The following is a 14,539-nucleotide window of genomic DNA, read 5'->3' as shown; positions in this document are numbered from 1 at the left end:
TTGGTCCCACAAAACACAACTTTTTCTGGAGGAAAATTAGTTTGCTGCAGTCTTGGAAGAGGGACTTTCACTGATTCTTCCACTAGGGAGCGGGAAAAAATCTAATTCTTGTCACAAATGAAAAGTTCTCTGGATGCAGAGTCAGGAACACAGGCCAAACCATGTGGGGACTGCTTGAAAAGTCTCCTTTAGGCCTTTGGTCACCCTTCTGGAGTCCAAAGGATTCCCTCCATCAGCCCTGTAACCTGGTGGGAAAGGGAATCCCACACTCCTGTCAGTGCCATTTGGAGTGATAGGTGTTTTATCTCTCAGGGTGTTGCTTCCAGGCTACATTTTATGGAAGTGACAACAGAAGGAGAAGGAAATGCTACATCCACCACAGCCTCAGAAGAGTATTTATTTATCTACCACTTGCAGATAAATAACACCTTGCAGATAAGCCTTGTCAGCAGCCTCCCCTTAACCATCCTGTACATTGGGTATCTGTTAAGGGGGCAAAGAAGGTGTCTCCCTAATAGTGACCCCTCAAACAAAAAGCATCAGGCCAATTCAGCCACGTGCTCTGGATCACTCACCAGAGATACAGCAGCAGCAACCCCCAGAATTCAGCCCTCTGTATTTTCAGCACTTTTCTAAGAAGCTCTAATGCTCACAAAAACACTGACAGGGACAGGTGAGTCCTCTTCCTTGCTAAAATTCACCTCCTTGGCTGCTGACCTGTGTCTCCAAAATAACACTGCTCTGCCAGAATCTTTCAAATCATGCAGTTTATTAAAGATCAGGCATCCCCTTTCATATGAAGCCAAACGCTTCAGAACAGCAGCTAGTAAGGATTTTAATTCATTTCAATGACAGAAATTGCTTGAAGCTAAGGCATGCAAACTGCTAGTGCAGGTTTTGTCATGAAGACCCCATCCCAAAAGGCACTGAAATTCATGTCCCAGACTTGCAGGCAGCTTTGCCATTTTTCTCCCATTCAGGTATTGCTGTGCTTTATTTTGGTTTAAGTTGTCAGAAGAAATTTTTATTGCCCTCTTCTGTTAATAAGAGTTTTCTAGCAGCAGATACTTTCAGTGGTGTGAGACCCTGCTTGGTCTACCTTTAAACTAGACATGAGTTACTTGCACAGATAGTTCTAAAGACACATGGACTTGGTATGACATCCAGTGGTGAAAAAGCCTCTATTTCCCCACATGTAACTGTTACTTACAATGTAACTGAACTTAGCAAAAATGAAACCCCATCTGAAAATTCCATCACGTTTTACTTCACTCAGTGGAGCCAAAGCCATTAAACAGTATAAAAGTTCATCATCATCAATTGGGAAAATTCTCAGTTCCAGTTCTAACAGTCCGTAGCCTGTTGATTTTCAAAACAAACAGAATGAACATCTGCAATTCTTCCAGTGACTTTTAAAAGAAATAAACAGTCAGTGCTCGTTGAAATGAAAAATCTGAGTGGAAGTACAGTTTGGGGTGAGGCAAACAAGGCAAGAAATCTGCATCAAAAACAGTAAGAAGGTCTCACAAACTCTTCCAAACATACTCCCTTGTCTGACAATTCAGAAAGGTGTGCCAGCACGTTTATCTTCATTCTGCTCTCTGGAGATTTTGTTCAGAGGCCTTTCCCTTGCAGGTACTCTCACTGAAGATCACTGCTGTTTCTGAAGTGATTGAAACCCCACCTCCCCTGTCCCATCTGCCCCAAACCATCCTTTCCTAGACAGAATATATGCATTGAACTTACGTTTTCTGCCTCCTCAGCCCTTATGATGCAAATAGCAAACTTTTCATATTCATGAAAACTGCATCATTTTTTTTCACAGTATTTTATGAAAAGTGAAAGCTGGCAGACTTTCCTTATGCACATATGGATGTCACTGATAAGGCTATCTCAAGCACTTTGCCTGTGCTATGGAATGCAGGCTGTGCCACCTCAGGTGCACCCCACCCATGTGTGGCATGTTTTATGAACTTTTCCACTAAAAACAGCAACTCTGACACGTGCTAATGTACAAAACCCTCGGTGTGACTCTACAATTATTAATTAGCACATCCAACAAACTGCCTGCCCTCTGAGGTGCATTCAATCCCTACAAAAAAGACACTGAAGGGCAGGGACCTACTACACCAGGTTAAAATAAACAACTGCAGGTGCTTTTCCCCACCATTAAAAAAAATTTTAAAAAGCTTTTTAGCACCTCATCATTCTACACATAACAGAAAAACATTTCCATAATTACTAATGGGCCCTAGATAACTCATAGAATAAAAAAGGCATACCTGAAACTCCTCTTTCAAGGCTTCTTTCCTTCAGAGCTGTACCGGACCGTGGGAGAGTGTCTGCCTCTGGGGGCAGCCTGACCTGTCACCTGCAACCAGCACCAAGCTCCTCCTGCACAGATGGCCAAGTCCTTCCACACAGCGACCAGCGGTGCTGCGGCTTCTCTCTGGCTCCCTCTCTGCCAGGGTTGCTCAGAGCGCAGGCAGAGAGCGTTTGTCACTGCCCTGGCGCTGAGGGCTCTCGGCTGAGAAGAGGTGAGACCTCTGGTAGCCACAAGGCACACAAGGACAATTTCTGTATTTTTGCTCAAACGCCTTGAGCACACACCATTGTGTGTGACTAAATGGCGTCAGCTTTCAAAGCAAAACAAGGGGAGGACACCATCGGCTCTGAGCACTGAGACCCAGGAAATCACTTCTGGAATGGAGCTGCTACAGCTAACTATGGAAAGAAACCACAGGAAGGAAACAAGCGGTGGTTCAACTTCACTGTGTGCAACTGAGACATCTCTGTGTGCAGAAAATACAGCTGTCCCTCCTGAAAGCAGCACTACCCAGGTTCCTCTAATAGCAGTCTTCAAAATTCTCTATTTACCAACTACAGCAAAAACTGAGGTCCCTGCAGCTCCACATACATGACTATTTTTACCTCTCCATCAGTAACACCAGGATACACTCCTCAAAAATATCATAAATTGTCTTACATGCTCTAGAAAGCCCAGAACTAGAGATCTAAATAATTTTATACAGTTTGCTCTGCTAACTGATCAGTCATTTCATAAGCATGGTTCCATTTACAGTAGCATTCCAGTCTCAGTATAGACTCTGCATTAATAACTTTGTACATTATACTTTTTCCTGTGTTGTGCATGCCAAATGGAACAGCTCTATGAATTTGGTCCTTAGGATTAAAAAAACCCCAAAAACACTAAATGTAGGTCAGTATTTGCGTAAGAGCACGACCTTGGGCCACAAGTCACAAGTCTGTTAACCAGTTAACCACAGGTCTGTCAGCTTGTGACCCCTGGCATGACAGACCACGTTTGGTAACTAACCTGCCCCCAGCAGCTGGCTTTGGATCCACTTCAGCTACACAGCCACCTGCCTTGTGTCATTCCAGGTGTCCTACACAGTCCTGTAGAATCTCCTCCTGGCAGAATAACCACACTTCAGGAAAGGATCTGGAATCTCTAATTTGCTGATTTGCTCATAGGAGCACAAATCCAGGCACAGACACACACTGTGCAGGGCACACTGCATATTTCAGTGCTGGCTCGCAGAGCACTCCTGTGCCAGGTCAGAAAAGCCATTCTGCCTGCTTTGATCCAGGTGCAGGGAAACAGAGCACTCCAGATGACAGAGCAGCATCACATATTCCCAACTTTTCATCATCATGAGCTTTGAGTCATTCACATTTGAAAATCAGACTTTGCTTGTTGCAGACTTCTGAGGACTTAACTTTATATGCTACAGCTTTTAAAGGCCCAGCATGAACTAAGGCAAGATTAAAGACTCAGCACCAAGACCAAACCTCCATCTTTAGGTTGTTTTCTCTTGAATTACATAACTAGGACTAAACCAAATGTAGCATTTCCTGTCCTTTGCTTGCTGAATGAGAGGCTGTAAACTAAAAATTAGAAAGGCTTTTCTACACTTCAAAACAGTAGATCAAATTAAATTCAAATTTAATACCAATACATTACAGCATATTTTACGTATATAGAGTAAAAAGATTTAAAAGGTAACTGAATTATTAAGAGCTTCTTTTTTACCAAATAATTGTTATATTAAGACAATTCACATGCACACAAGAGACTTCAAATAATTATATTTAACAAAGCATTGCATGTAGCTCACAAGGTTCATCCTTGGGAAAAACATCTTAGGAAGTACTGATGTGGCACCATTTTTCTTGGGTTTTCCATTGAGTGGATACATCCCACCCTAAAAAGGCTGTGATTGAGCACAGTTCCAAGTAGAACAGGAAAATGTCACACCTCTGAGATGTGGCCACAAGTTGTAGCAAACTGCTATAAAAAGCTAATGCTCAGTAACAGTCTCTGCACCTACCCCTCAAAAATAACAGCAAATACACCAGCAGTGACACTGTGAGGAGACTCTTGAACAGGCTCTGGCACAAGGAGTTGCAGGTAGAACCCAGATCCATGCTGAGACTTCTGGATCACCCATGTTTCTGATATGGGGTACACTTTGTACAGGGCATGGCCACAGATCCCTGCACACACAGCAGCCCCAGACCCACAGCCAGATCAGCCATTCCTTCCCACCTCCTCAGACTGCCAAAGCCCATTCTCCACTCCATCAGGGCTCCCCAAGGCTGCTCCTTAATCCACCCTTCCCTCTGCAAAGTTACTCACTGTGACAAGGACCGTGGCTTCTTGTCCATTTGAAACCTTCACGTTCTCAACTCATCAAGAGCTCTGCCTCAGGACCAAACTTCTGCCCCTGAGCCTCAGCAACACACCAGGTACAGATCTGGCCATCCTGCACAAGCTTCCAACCCTTTGTGCCCCAGCTGGATCGAGTTTGCTGTAATATCACTTCATCAGCCTCATGATCACTTACAGGTAATGGTTCCCTGCCAGCCCTGCCTAGTAACAAGGTGCACCTGACCCTCTTTAACTCCTCTCACTGAAATTTGCATGCTGAAAGTTAAGTATTACCTACTATCTGAGCACTAAAGTTGTTACAGTTTGAAGTTTATGTGAAGTCAGAGTAGACATTTATGTGAGCAATACGGAATGTCAGCCAGTTACAGTGATCATATAGAAACGAGAGAGGGAAAAGAAATGCCTCCGAGTTCTTTGATTCTCAACTGAACATTGTTAAATATATTCCCTGCACATACAAATTCCTTGATTTACATACAAGTATAAATAGGAACAACAGCTCTTATTAAAGAAAAAAGGAGGAAGTGAAAGTAAATGGAGTAAGAGAGCACGGACCAGAGGCGAGGGCAGCAAGAGCAGAGCTGCTGGGCTCGGCAGTCGCTGGGCTTACCTCGCTGTCCAGGGTGCGGGACCCGCTTCGAGCTGTGGAGCCTCGCTCCTGAGGGGGAAGCGCGGTCAGCCGGGCCCATCAAGCCCTCTCGGACCAAAAGGCGAGCCGGTGCCACGGCGGCGGCTCCTCCGCAGCTCCAGAGCTGCCCTCCCGCCACCTGCGCCCCGATGAGCCCCTCACGCCCAGCGGGCCCTCGCTGCGGGCAGGGGCGGCACAAACCCGCCCGGAGCCGCCGGCCCCGGCCCGCTCCCGCCCGCTGCCGCTTCCCGCCCTCCTGGGCTCCACAGCTGCGGCTGAGGGGCCTCGCCTCAGGCCCCGCTCTCGGGAAACACAGACACACACCCGTCCAGCTTTCCAATATTTTATTAGCAAATTACAAATATCTCTGCTATTTTTGACAGTCTGTACTATTTCCAGGCACAAACAAAAAAAATATTAAAAATCAGTGTGTTTCTCCTAATAAAAAATATATGTAGATTAAAAAACATCACTACTAAAATAAGAATAAAACTAGCCAAATAGCCATACTTTAATAAAAATACTCGTGGGCTTTTGTGGGTTTTTTGTTTGTTTTTTTTTTTTTACTGTGCTTTTTCTTTTTTTTCCCAGACATCACTTCATTTCCATGTTCTGTAATGCAAAACAGAAACAGAATAATACATAGAAAATAGATTTTTTTTTTCTCCCAGCAAAGCAGAAAATTCTTTCAATGTTCCCTTTCCTTCCAAGTAGGTTTGTTTTTTTTCCCTTTTTTTTTTTTGGCCCTTTACTGAAAGGAACCTGTATGTTGTTCAAAACGCCCTGGTGGTGAGTATCAGAAGCAGCCCTGCACGGAGCAGGTGTCCTGCCAGGGCTGGAAGCAGCACAATTACACTGTGCCTCCCTGAGCAGGCTGAGCTTCACCCCATGGGACACACAGAGAACACCACAGCTGGGAAAACACCGTGAAGCTTCCTAATGCATCACCAACATCAGTCCTGAGTACAAGAGATTCTACACTCGCAGCATGCTCCTACCTGGAACAGTCAGGGAAGGGTTTGTATGGACACCAGTGCTGTGTGCTGTGGTTTCTGTGCAATGAAGTTGCTTGGGAGCCGTGTGCAATGACTGAGGGCCAGAGAGAAAGGCCTGGCCTTAGCTCATCTGGGCACAAAAATGACTGAAGACTGATCAGTGAGCTGTCTGTAATGTCTTTGTTAAAACACCACCTTACATCTTTATAAAGGTAGAATTAATAAGCCAGAGCTTCATACATCCTTGCACTCTGTCTGCCTTTCTGCTGAGTCCCATCTTTCTCAATAGTTGCTAGGATTTTACATGAGAATAGCCCCATCTCCATGACAGCACAATCCTGATCCAACAACCTAACACCTATTTTAACCAGGGCTTAATTTTCAGAAGTGTAATTTACATAACATACACATCCCACAATCTCAAATTTGAAAGCCAGAGGTGTTTTCAAAGTCCAAAAATTCAGAAAAATACCACTGGCTTGGAGTCTGTTTGGTTTTCCACATCCCTGGGAAAGCAGAAAGCAAAATTTGGTAGGTAAGCTGGGAGGCTTTTTATCCAAATAGATATTTTTAGTGTTCTGTTTATGAAAGATTCCCTCCAGACACTGCCATGGTTTAACCCCCATTGGCAACTAGACCCCACAGAGCCCCTCGCTCACCTTTTCTTGGCCCTGGTGGGGAGGAGAATTGGAAAGCAAACCTAAGGATTACTCTGAGATAAGAACAGTTTTGTAGCTGAACTAAAGAAAAATATTATAATAATAATGAATAATAATGGAAAAGAAAAGAGAGGAATAAACCCCAGGAAAGACAAGTGATGCACAACACAACTGCTCACCACCCACAGACCAAGGCCCAGCCCATTCCTGAGCAGTGACCACTGGCTTCCAGCCAACTCACCCCAGTTTACATACAGAGCATGACATTCCATGGGCTGGAATATCCCTCTGACCATTTTGGGTCAGCTCTCCCTGGCTATGGTCCCTCCCAGCTTTTTGTGCACCTCCTCACCAGCAGAACAAGGAAAACTGAAAAGTCCAGACTTATGGTAACCACTACTTAGCAAAAACTAAAACATCAGCATATTATCATCAACATTATTCTCATACTGAATCTAAAACACAGCACTGTACCAGCTACTAAGGAGAAAATTAACTCTATTTCAGCTGAAATTAGGATACACTGAAACTTCAGGTTTCCCTGTTACTGCTCCCTCTTAATAGACACATTACTGCAACACTTTTTGAGGATTCTGTCTCAAGAATTACACAGAAAGTTCAGAAACAGAAACCTTTTAATTGAATACAAAGAGGAGCCCATGCCCTGCAACTCATCCTTTGACCAGCTCATGTCACAGGCTATGGCAGCATAAGATATAAAATAAATAGAAATTAAATAAAAATGTATAGAAATTAGTATAAAAATGCAGTGCCATATTTGCAGAAACATTCACTCTCCAGCTTCCACAATCCATATATCCACTTTCTCTTTCCTTTCCTCCAACTTTCCCAGTCCAGGATCAGCTCCACAAACTTCTCATACTCACTCCTCTCCACTGCCTTTTTCCTCCCACCGCCTCCTTCATTTTATGTTTCTTCCATCAAATCCTACATTCTGCCTCTCCTCCAAAGCTTCTCATACATTTCCTTCCTTTCACAGAAGTAATTCCTTATCAACTGCATTTTAGTCTCCAACTCAGCAAGGATACAAAGTTACAAATATAAGTAGCATCTTTTTATTTATTTCTTAGAAACTGGAAGCCATCAAAATTAACCTGATACTACTTCTCAACACCTTCTGCTCTAAAACCTCAGCCTCGGGGTGACAAGTGTAAAGCCAAACAAAATCAGTTTCCTTGTCCATCTATAGTTGTTTCTAATAGACCTGCTTTCTGATTTTTAATTCATTAAATCACAAAATAAATAGGAACTTCTAACAGCAAATACATTCAATGAAAAAATATCCCAGTCTATGCACATTTTTGGTACCAATTGAACAATACTGGCTTAGAAACTAATATATTTTAAATGATGCAACTTGCCTGTGCAAAGATATTACATCAATATCAAAGTGCTTATTTCCTCAATTTTGGATACAACTCCCTGAATAAAATACAGATGTCTGCAGTCTGGGCTACATGTAAACAGCACCTATACAAATAGGTGTTAAAGAGTCTCCAATTTGCTGAAAAGAAATAATTTTGACAGCAATAACAAAGTCTAATAAAGACTATTTCTCTGCATGCTTTAGGTTTAGAAATGTCCTTTTTTTTTTGGTGAGGCATCCTGTCATCATTCCATGAAAATGTTGTATTTGGGTGCATGTAAATCACTACAGAATTTTTTTCTCTTTTTCATCCAAAAAGTGCCTTGGCCTACCTCAGTGCCACAGTCAGTTGCACTCACACTAACAATGAGAGTTGTGCTAATCCTCAGGCAGAGACCATGGCCAGAGCACAGTTCTTGTTGCATTTCAGAACTATTTACTGCCAGGTTCACAAAATCAAGGTTATGATATGTAATGACATTGTGATCTTCTTTTCCGTGGCAGCAATAACAGAGTACTGCATACAGGTAACAAAACCTGTCAGATACATGCCATGAAATATTTATGCTATTAACAATTATAAAAATTGAATTTTAAAAAAAATCCTTACTACTCACTAGCAAGTCCCTGACTGAAATAATAATGCCCACAGTCTTAACCACTGTGTGGAATGTGAATTACTCTGCAGTACAGATTGTCAGTAGAAACCCTACACCCTGAGTGCAGCTGACATCAGTATCACTGAAGTATCACTGAAACACTCAACACATAAAAGCACTCCAACTGGTGCTTGTGCTATAGCATTTCCCTGGGAATCTTGATTCCCAATTTTCTAAAATGCTTAGTAGGCATTTAAGACCATTGTCCAGTTGTTGGGGTAGCTTGAGAAGGAAGAAGCATCATACCAAGGACTCAGACAAGAAGTCCAAGTCTGCTGCCAGGGCTGCTTGCTTCAGCAAGGATGAAAGTTTCCTGTCTCCTGCCCATGGAATTCTCATCCCATTATGATATGCTGCTTCTCCTCTGAGGAGGGGCTTTCCTTTGTGAAAGATCCTCACTGTCACTTTCACAATTTCTCTGAAAAAGAAAGGCCACAAAGTCTCATGTAAATCAGATACCATGCTCTTAAACATACTGTTCCAGTATTGTCAGTATCATCTACTGAGAAGAGCAGAGCTAACAGAGCCCATAAAGTTTCACTCAGAAGGTCACAGGCAGTGCCAGGGTCCCCCACCCTCCATCACAGAGCTGGGCACAAAGCAGTGAGCTCCCCTGCAATTGCTCAGCTCTCAGTCACACCCCATGGTCACTGCCTGTGATCCAGACATCATCTGCAGGCTCCTGGCTGCTCCTTTACACAATAATGTGCTTAGCCCCTAGAAGGTCCATCATGTCCCTGGCTCTCCCTGCACAAGATTCCTGTCACAATAACACAACATACAGCAGCATTAAAGACACACATGATGCCATGGTCCCCTCTGGTTTCCCACTCCAAGCCACTGCTGTCTTGTTGGGCTGTGCATCCATGAAGGACAGCAAAAATGACTGCACAGTCAGACTGGCTCTTCTCTTCTTCCTGTGTGAGGAATGCACCTACCAAACTCTCCTCTTGTGTCAGGACCTTATTCACCAGCGAGCGCGATAAGCGGTTGCACAGTGAAACGACGCGGTACGAGAGCTGTGCAGAGAGGGAGGAAAACCAATGTGATCACACACAGCCAGTGCAGACATATCCAAACACATCTCATTCATTTACTGCCTATTACAATTTTACTTTCAAGCTCTATCTTGCCCTCTGATCCCACCAGGCTTGGGAAGCCACATGTGAGAAGGATTAAAGGCTTGTTGTCGTACCTTCCATCGCCTTCTAGCATACTGCCTTTTGAAGTTTTCCAGGTTAACAACAGATGATTTCCGAACCAAAGCCTGCTGCTTGTCCATGGGCTGGAAGATAAAAGAGCAATTTTATTCTTCAGCTCCCTTTGGTGCATAAAATATGCAAGATACCTCATGTGAACTGGAGCTAGCTGAAAGAAAGCTGGGGAAGCTACAGATTCATACAGGTTTTTTCATACAAAAAGAATTAAATCTAGCCCACTCTGGGCCTAGACAGGACCCTTTTGATCACAAATAAGATCCTAAAACTAGTGGGTGCCAAGGCTATGCTTTCACTTTGTAAAGTTGCTAAGGTGCTTCTCATGCACACCTGCCCCATCTCCCTTTTCTCTAGATGACATCACCGTAATAAAATGGAACAAAGGTAGCTGTCATGTAGTATTAGTGATAAGGACACATGCTATCAGCTTTGCCCTTTAACCATAGCCAGAGCATGACAGCACAAGGCATTGACACCCAGGCAATAATTGCAATATCTGACGATTGAAAAATAGGAATAAAGAGGAATATAGATCAGAATTCAGACATGTGCCTAGAGCTTTGGATATCAACCTGGTGTTAAGGAACAGATGTTCCACAAATCCTGACACGGTCCTTCTGAAAATGAAGCACATTTCAATTCCAAAAGTACCTCAAAATTTGCATAAACCTTAAAACCAAATCTAACAAATTGCAAGAAAGAAATGGTTCAAAACCAGATTAGACAAGAGTGAAAAGAGAAAGGCCAGGAATCAGCCCTTCAAAGAGTATGGAGTGACAACCATTCCAGCTGTTCTGATCTGCGTATGTAGGAGGTGGATAACACAGAAATATTTGTACTGAACTGGGCTGGAATGCAGCCAAGCCATGCACCTGAAACAGCAAGAGTACCAAAAGAGAATGGAAAACACATCAGTGAGGATTTAAACATCTTTTTCAGCAAAATAATTTAAAACGTTTGAGACAACAAATTCACTCTTCTCATCAAATGCTGTAGGTTTAGCATTTTTGCAGGTATCTCAGCAGCACTTCAAGGAGCCAAGCTATCAGCTGGGCCCCCTTCTCATTTAGATGTACACACCATTTGCATTCAACAGAACTGGGACAATCAAGCTTTAAATATAATTTCCTCACGCTGCAAACAGCCAGCTTGGTGCAACAAGCGAGCAGAAATCAATTTGAAGTGGAAAAAACGTCACTGGCTAAATGTCAGCTGTACAATCATTATGAAAAATTTCCCAGTGCCCTTTCAGAACCACCACTGCCTCTATAACTCACTTTACTGCAGAGGGCTAATAACCACCTCTTCATTTTAGGTACCCTGCAACTCAGTGACCTTGTCATTCTCTCAAATCATCAGGATCTCTTCTCAAAAGCAGAGTGTGAGCAGCCTCAAGGACAGAGTCACAACAACACTGCCCTCACCCAAACATGCTCAGGAACAAGGTGGCCTCATTTAATGCTCCTTCTCATCATGCCAGTGCATTTGTTCGTAAAGAAAATCAATATGAACAAAGAATATGAGATCATGGCTGAGGGGAGGCAGACTCTCTTTCTTGAGAGTGTTTTCTGCAAATTCTAACTCCCACCAGGCATTAAGTTACATTTTAGGAATTAAGGCTCTCTCCTCCTGACAATAAAATCCTGTGTTCCAGTTCTCCTGGACAGTTTTTAGAATGGGTCTTCCAGCTCAAAGAAACCTGCAGAAGCATTCTGAAACAATAAAAATGGACACATGCAAAATGCTCAATCCTATTTGTCACAGTAGAGCCCAATTGTCCCCAGCCATCAATGCCAGCTTGCCAGGGTCACATCTTGGCTATCTACACTATAGAAGCTTTTGAAAATTTCACATATTGTGCCAAGAACAATGACACAGAGAGCACATCCAGTCTCCATCCTCCTTCCAGATGGGAGCAACAATATCCCAAGTGAATAACTATTTTCACAATTCTGAATTTGCATCAGCCTCTGCACATCTTTGTGAGGACACAGCAGTAAATGGGTCCACTGTACTCTGCAAAAAATTAGATGAGAGTATGCTTTTATCTTTTTATCTCAAATTAGGAAACATTATTCTTAATCATGTTAGGAAGAGCAACAATTCAGTTTATTTAGGTCATTAACTTCTCTGCAAAAGGAGGAGGGGCAGTGAAAGATATACTCTAATACATAGATGTAAATATTCACTCTAGCTGGACTAGAGCTATTATCTCACTGATTCTTGTAGTTGCACAACAGTCACCATGCAGCAAATGCCCACAGAAATTTGGTGTCTTTTTCAGTCACTGACCATCAGGGAACAACTGCATCCTGCATAAATAACTATTTATTGTGTTCAAAAATGAGATTGGTACATCTGTGCATATTAATACAGTATAATCAAACGACTTCTTTGAAATACAAAACAGCAGGGCATGATTCAAGGCTGGGTTTTCTTTTACTTTGTAAAACCTAAGGAAAACAAATCTTTATAGGAAGAACATTAGTCTCAAATGCCACACCAGAGATTAAGTTAGTTGTAGCTTTGTAATCTTCACTGTAGAAAACAAACCAGATGAATATATTATCACTTAGTCTAAAATTGACATTTGCACTGCAAAATTGCACAGTCATTTGATCATTATAAGTTCCCAATGGTGTCTTTTGAATAGAATTTCTTTGGTACAGGACAGGAAACTCAGCTGTCGATTAATCCTTCAGTTTAAAATTCACCTTACCTTTGATGGTAAAAGAGTTCACCCTGCACAATTGGCCTAAACACTAATCCTAAAATTCTTCATTGACAGCCATTTCACAGTATTAGCTAAATTATTACACCATTTGCTTTAATTTACAGATTTAACCTTTACAAATATTTGTATCATAAGGTGTATAGAACTGTCTGCAGCAGGGCTATCCAACTGTTTCCTTCAGCCAACCAAAGATGCTATAAGAGGATTTTTTTATCAGTTTCCAGGCACTCAGTTTCTAGTCAGTACAGACTGACTTATTCTTTATTCCACATTAATTACCTAGTAATCTTTAGGAACTGTAATACATTATGCAGAGTGAAATATAGGCAATACCAAAGGTTTTGGTGTTGCCAAGGTAATGTGATAACCAGACCTTTGGTATAGGCAATACCAAAGGTTTTGGTTATCACATACCACTGTGATAATCTTGTTCCTGCAAGTTCAGACACTGAACACAAGAAAAAAACCAAAACTCCAACACTACAAACCACTGGGAGATTATGGCCTTGGTCAGCAGCTTGTGCAATACATCACAACTTCTACTTCAAGTCTAGGTCATGTTTTTGTGTAGAATCTATGCACCAGAACCTTTCTAAACTGATGTACATTGAAACAAGCAACAAACCCTACACTTAGCCTGATCTCAGTGTTACTGATGGGATTCTGTCACATCAAGATTCAACCCTGCAAGGAATTCTTCACAGCAAGATCTATTTAACAGCTCCATTAGTGATTCATTAATATCTTTGTTGAAAACAGAGTGAAAGTTTCCATTCACACAGGCTTCACTTTCCAGTTGAAAACTGCTCATTAAATCCTGTATCCACTTGATTTCCTCAGAAAGTTCCTGCCTGAGGGATTCATAGTGGCTCTGCAGCTCAGCATATTTCCCACAGACGCCTGTGAGAGTGGCACTGACAGCCTCAGTGTCCTCGTGCAAGTGCCGTTTCAGGGACTCCACCTTACGGCACTCGTACTTCAGCTGGGACAGCGCGTGCCTCACGCTTTCGCTCTCTTCTTTGTACCAAGCTTCTTTCTCATTATAAATGGAAAGCAGAGCATCCATGTCCTCCTGCAAGGAATCGTGGGATGCAGCCAGGGAGCTGAAGCCCTGCTCCACACGGGAAATGTCCTCTACAACGCGGGCAAAGCGCTCAAAGTTGATGTAGGTGTTGTTGGGGGGCATGCTCGAGTGGCACTTTATGGTGTACTCCCTCAGGCGCTTCGTCTTCAGCTGCGCGTTCTCCACCTTCTTGTTTTCCTGGACTTTGGTTTCATCTTTCAGCTGGTGAGTCGTCAGACAGAGGAACCAATATTACTGAACATTTACAAGGCTGCAGCGATTCAAAAACTCTACACAAAGGATGCAGGGACAAAGGGCTTCCACAATGCTGGGAGATTCTTTGCTCACAAAGATTTTCCTTCGTGCATTTGATTAAAAGAAACAAACACCAAACACATAAGCCCAGACCTGAATGTGACAAATGCTTTCATTCCAGTGTGATGAGTGCAAACAACATGGCTGCAATTTATTTTCATGCTAATTTTTAGCAATTAACAGTGTCAA

The 14,539-nt window shown here is 42.7% G+C and overlaps 2 protein-coding genes across 4 annotated transcripts in view; both read right to left on the bottom strand.

Moving 5' to 3' along the window:
• Positions 1 to 5,321, bottom strand: part of HERC1 (HECT and RLD domain containing E3 ubiquitin protein ligase family member 1) — a 100,241-nt gene extending 94,920 nt beyond the window's left edge. Inside the window, exon 1 of the mRNA XM_064722661.1 lies at positions 5,304 to 5,321. The gene's annotated coding sequence lies outside the window, so the exon portion shown is untranslated. The remainder of the gene's footprint in view (positions 1 to 5,303) is intronic.
• Positions 5,322 to 8,960: 3,639 nt separating this feature from the next.
• Positions 8,961 to 14,539, bottom strand: part of DAPK2 (death associated protein kinase 2) — a 34,569-nt gene continuing 28,990 nt past the window's right edge. For 2 of the 3 annotated variants that reach the window (XM_064722412.1, XM_064722410.1), the window contains exon 10: positions 12,733 to 14,257. In XM_064722412.1, the coding sequence (XP_064578482.1) occupies positions 13,622 to 14,257 (636 nt within the window). In that variant the 3' untranslated portion in view covers positions 12,733 to 13,621. Of the gene's footprint in view, positions 9,440 to 9,959; positions 10,041 to 10,216; positions 10,307 to 12,732; positions 14,258 to 14,539 lie in introns of those variants that run through there. The other variant, XM_064722413.1, reaches the window with a different exon arrangement.

The sequence above is a fragment of the Zonotrichia leucophrys genome, chromosome 10, assembly GCF_028769735.1.
Source record: "Zonotrichia leucophrys gambelii isolate GWCS_2022_RI chromosome 10, RI_Zleu_2.0, whole genome shotgun sequence".
NCBI lineage: Eukaryota > Metazoa > Chordata > Aves > Passeriformes > Passerellidae > Zonotrichia > Zonotrichia leucophrys.
Note: the sequence above shows the minus strand (reverse complement) of the source record. Positions and strands in the feature narration are given on the sequence as shown.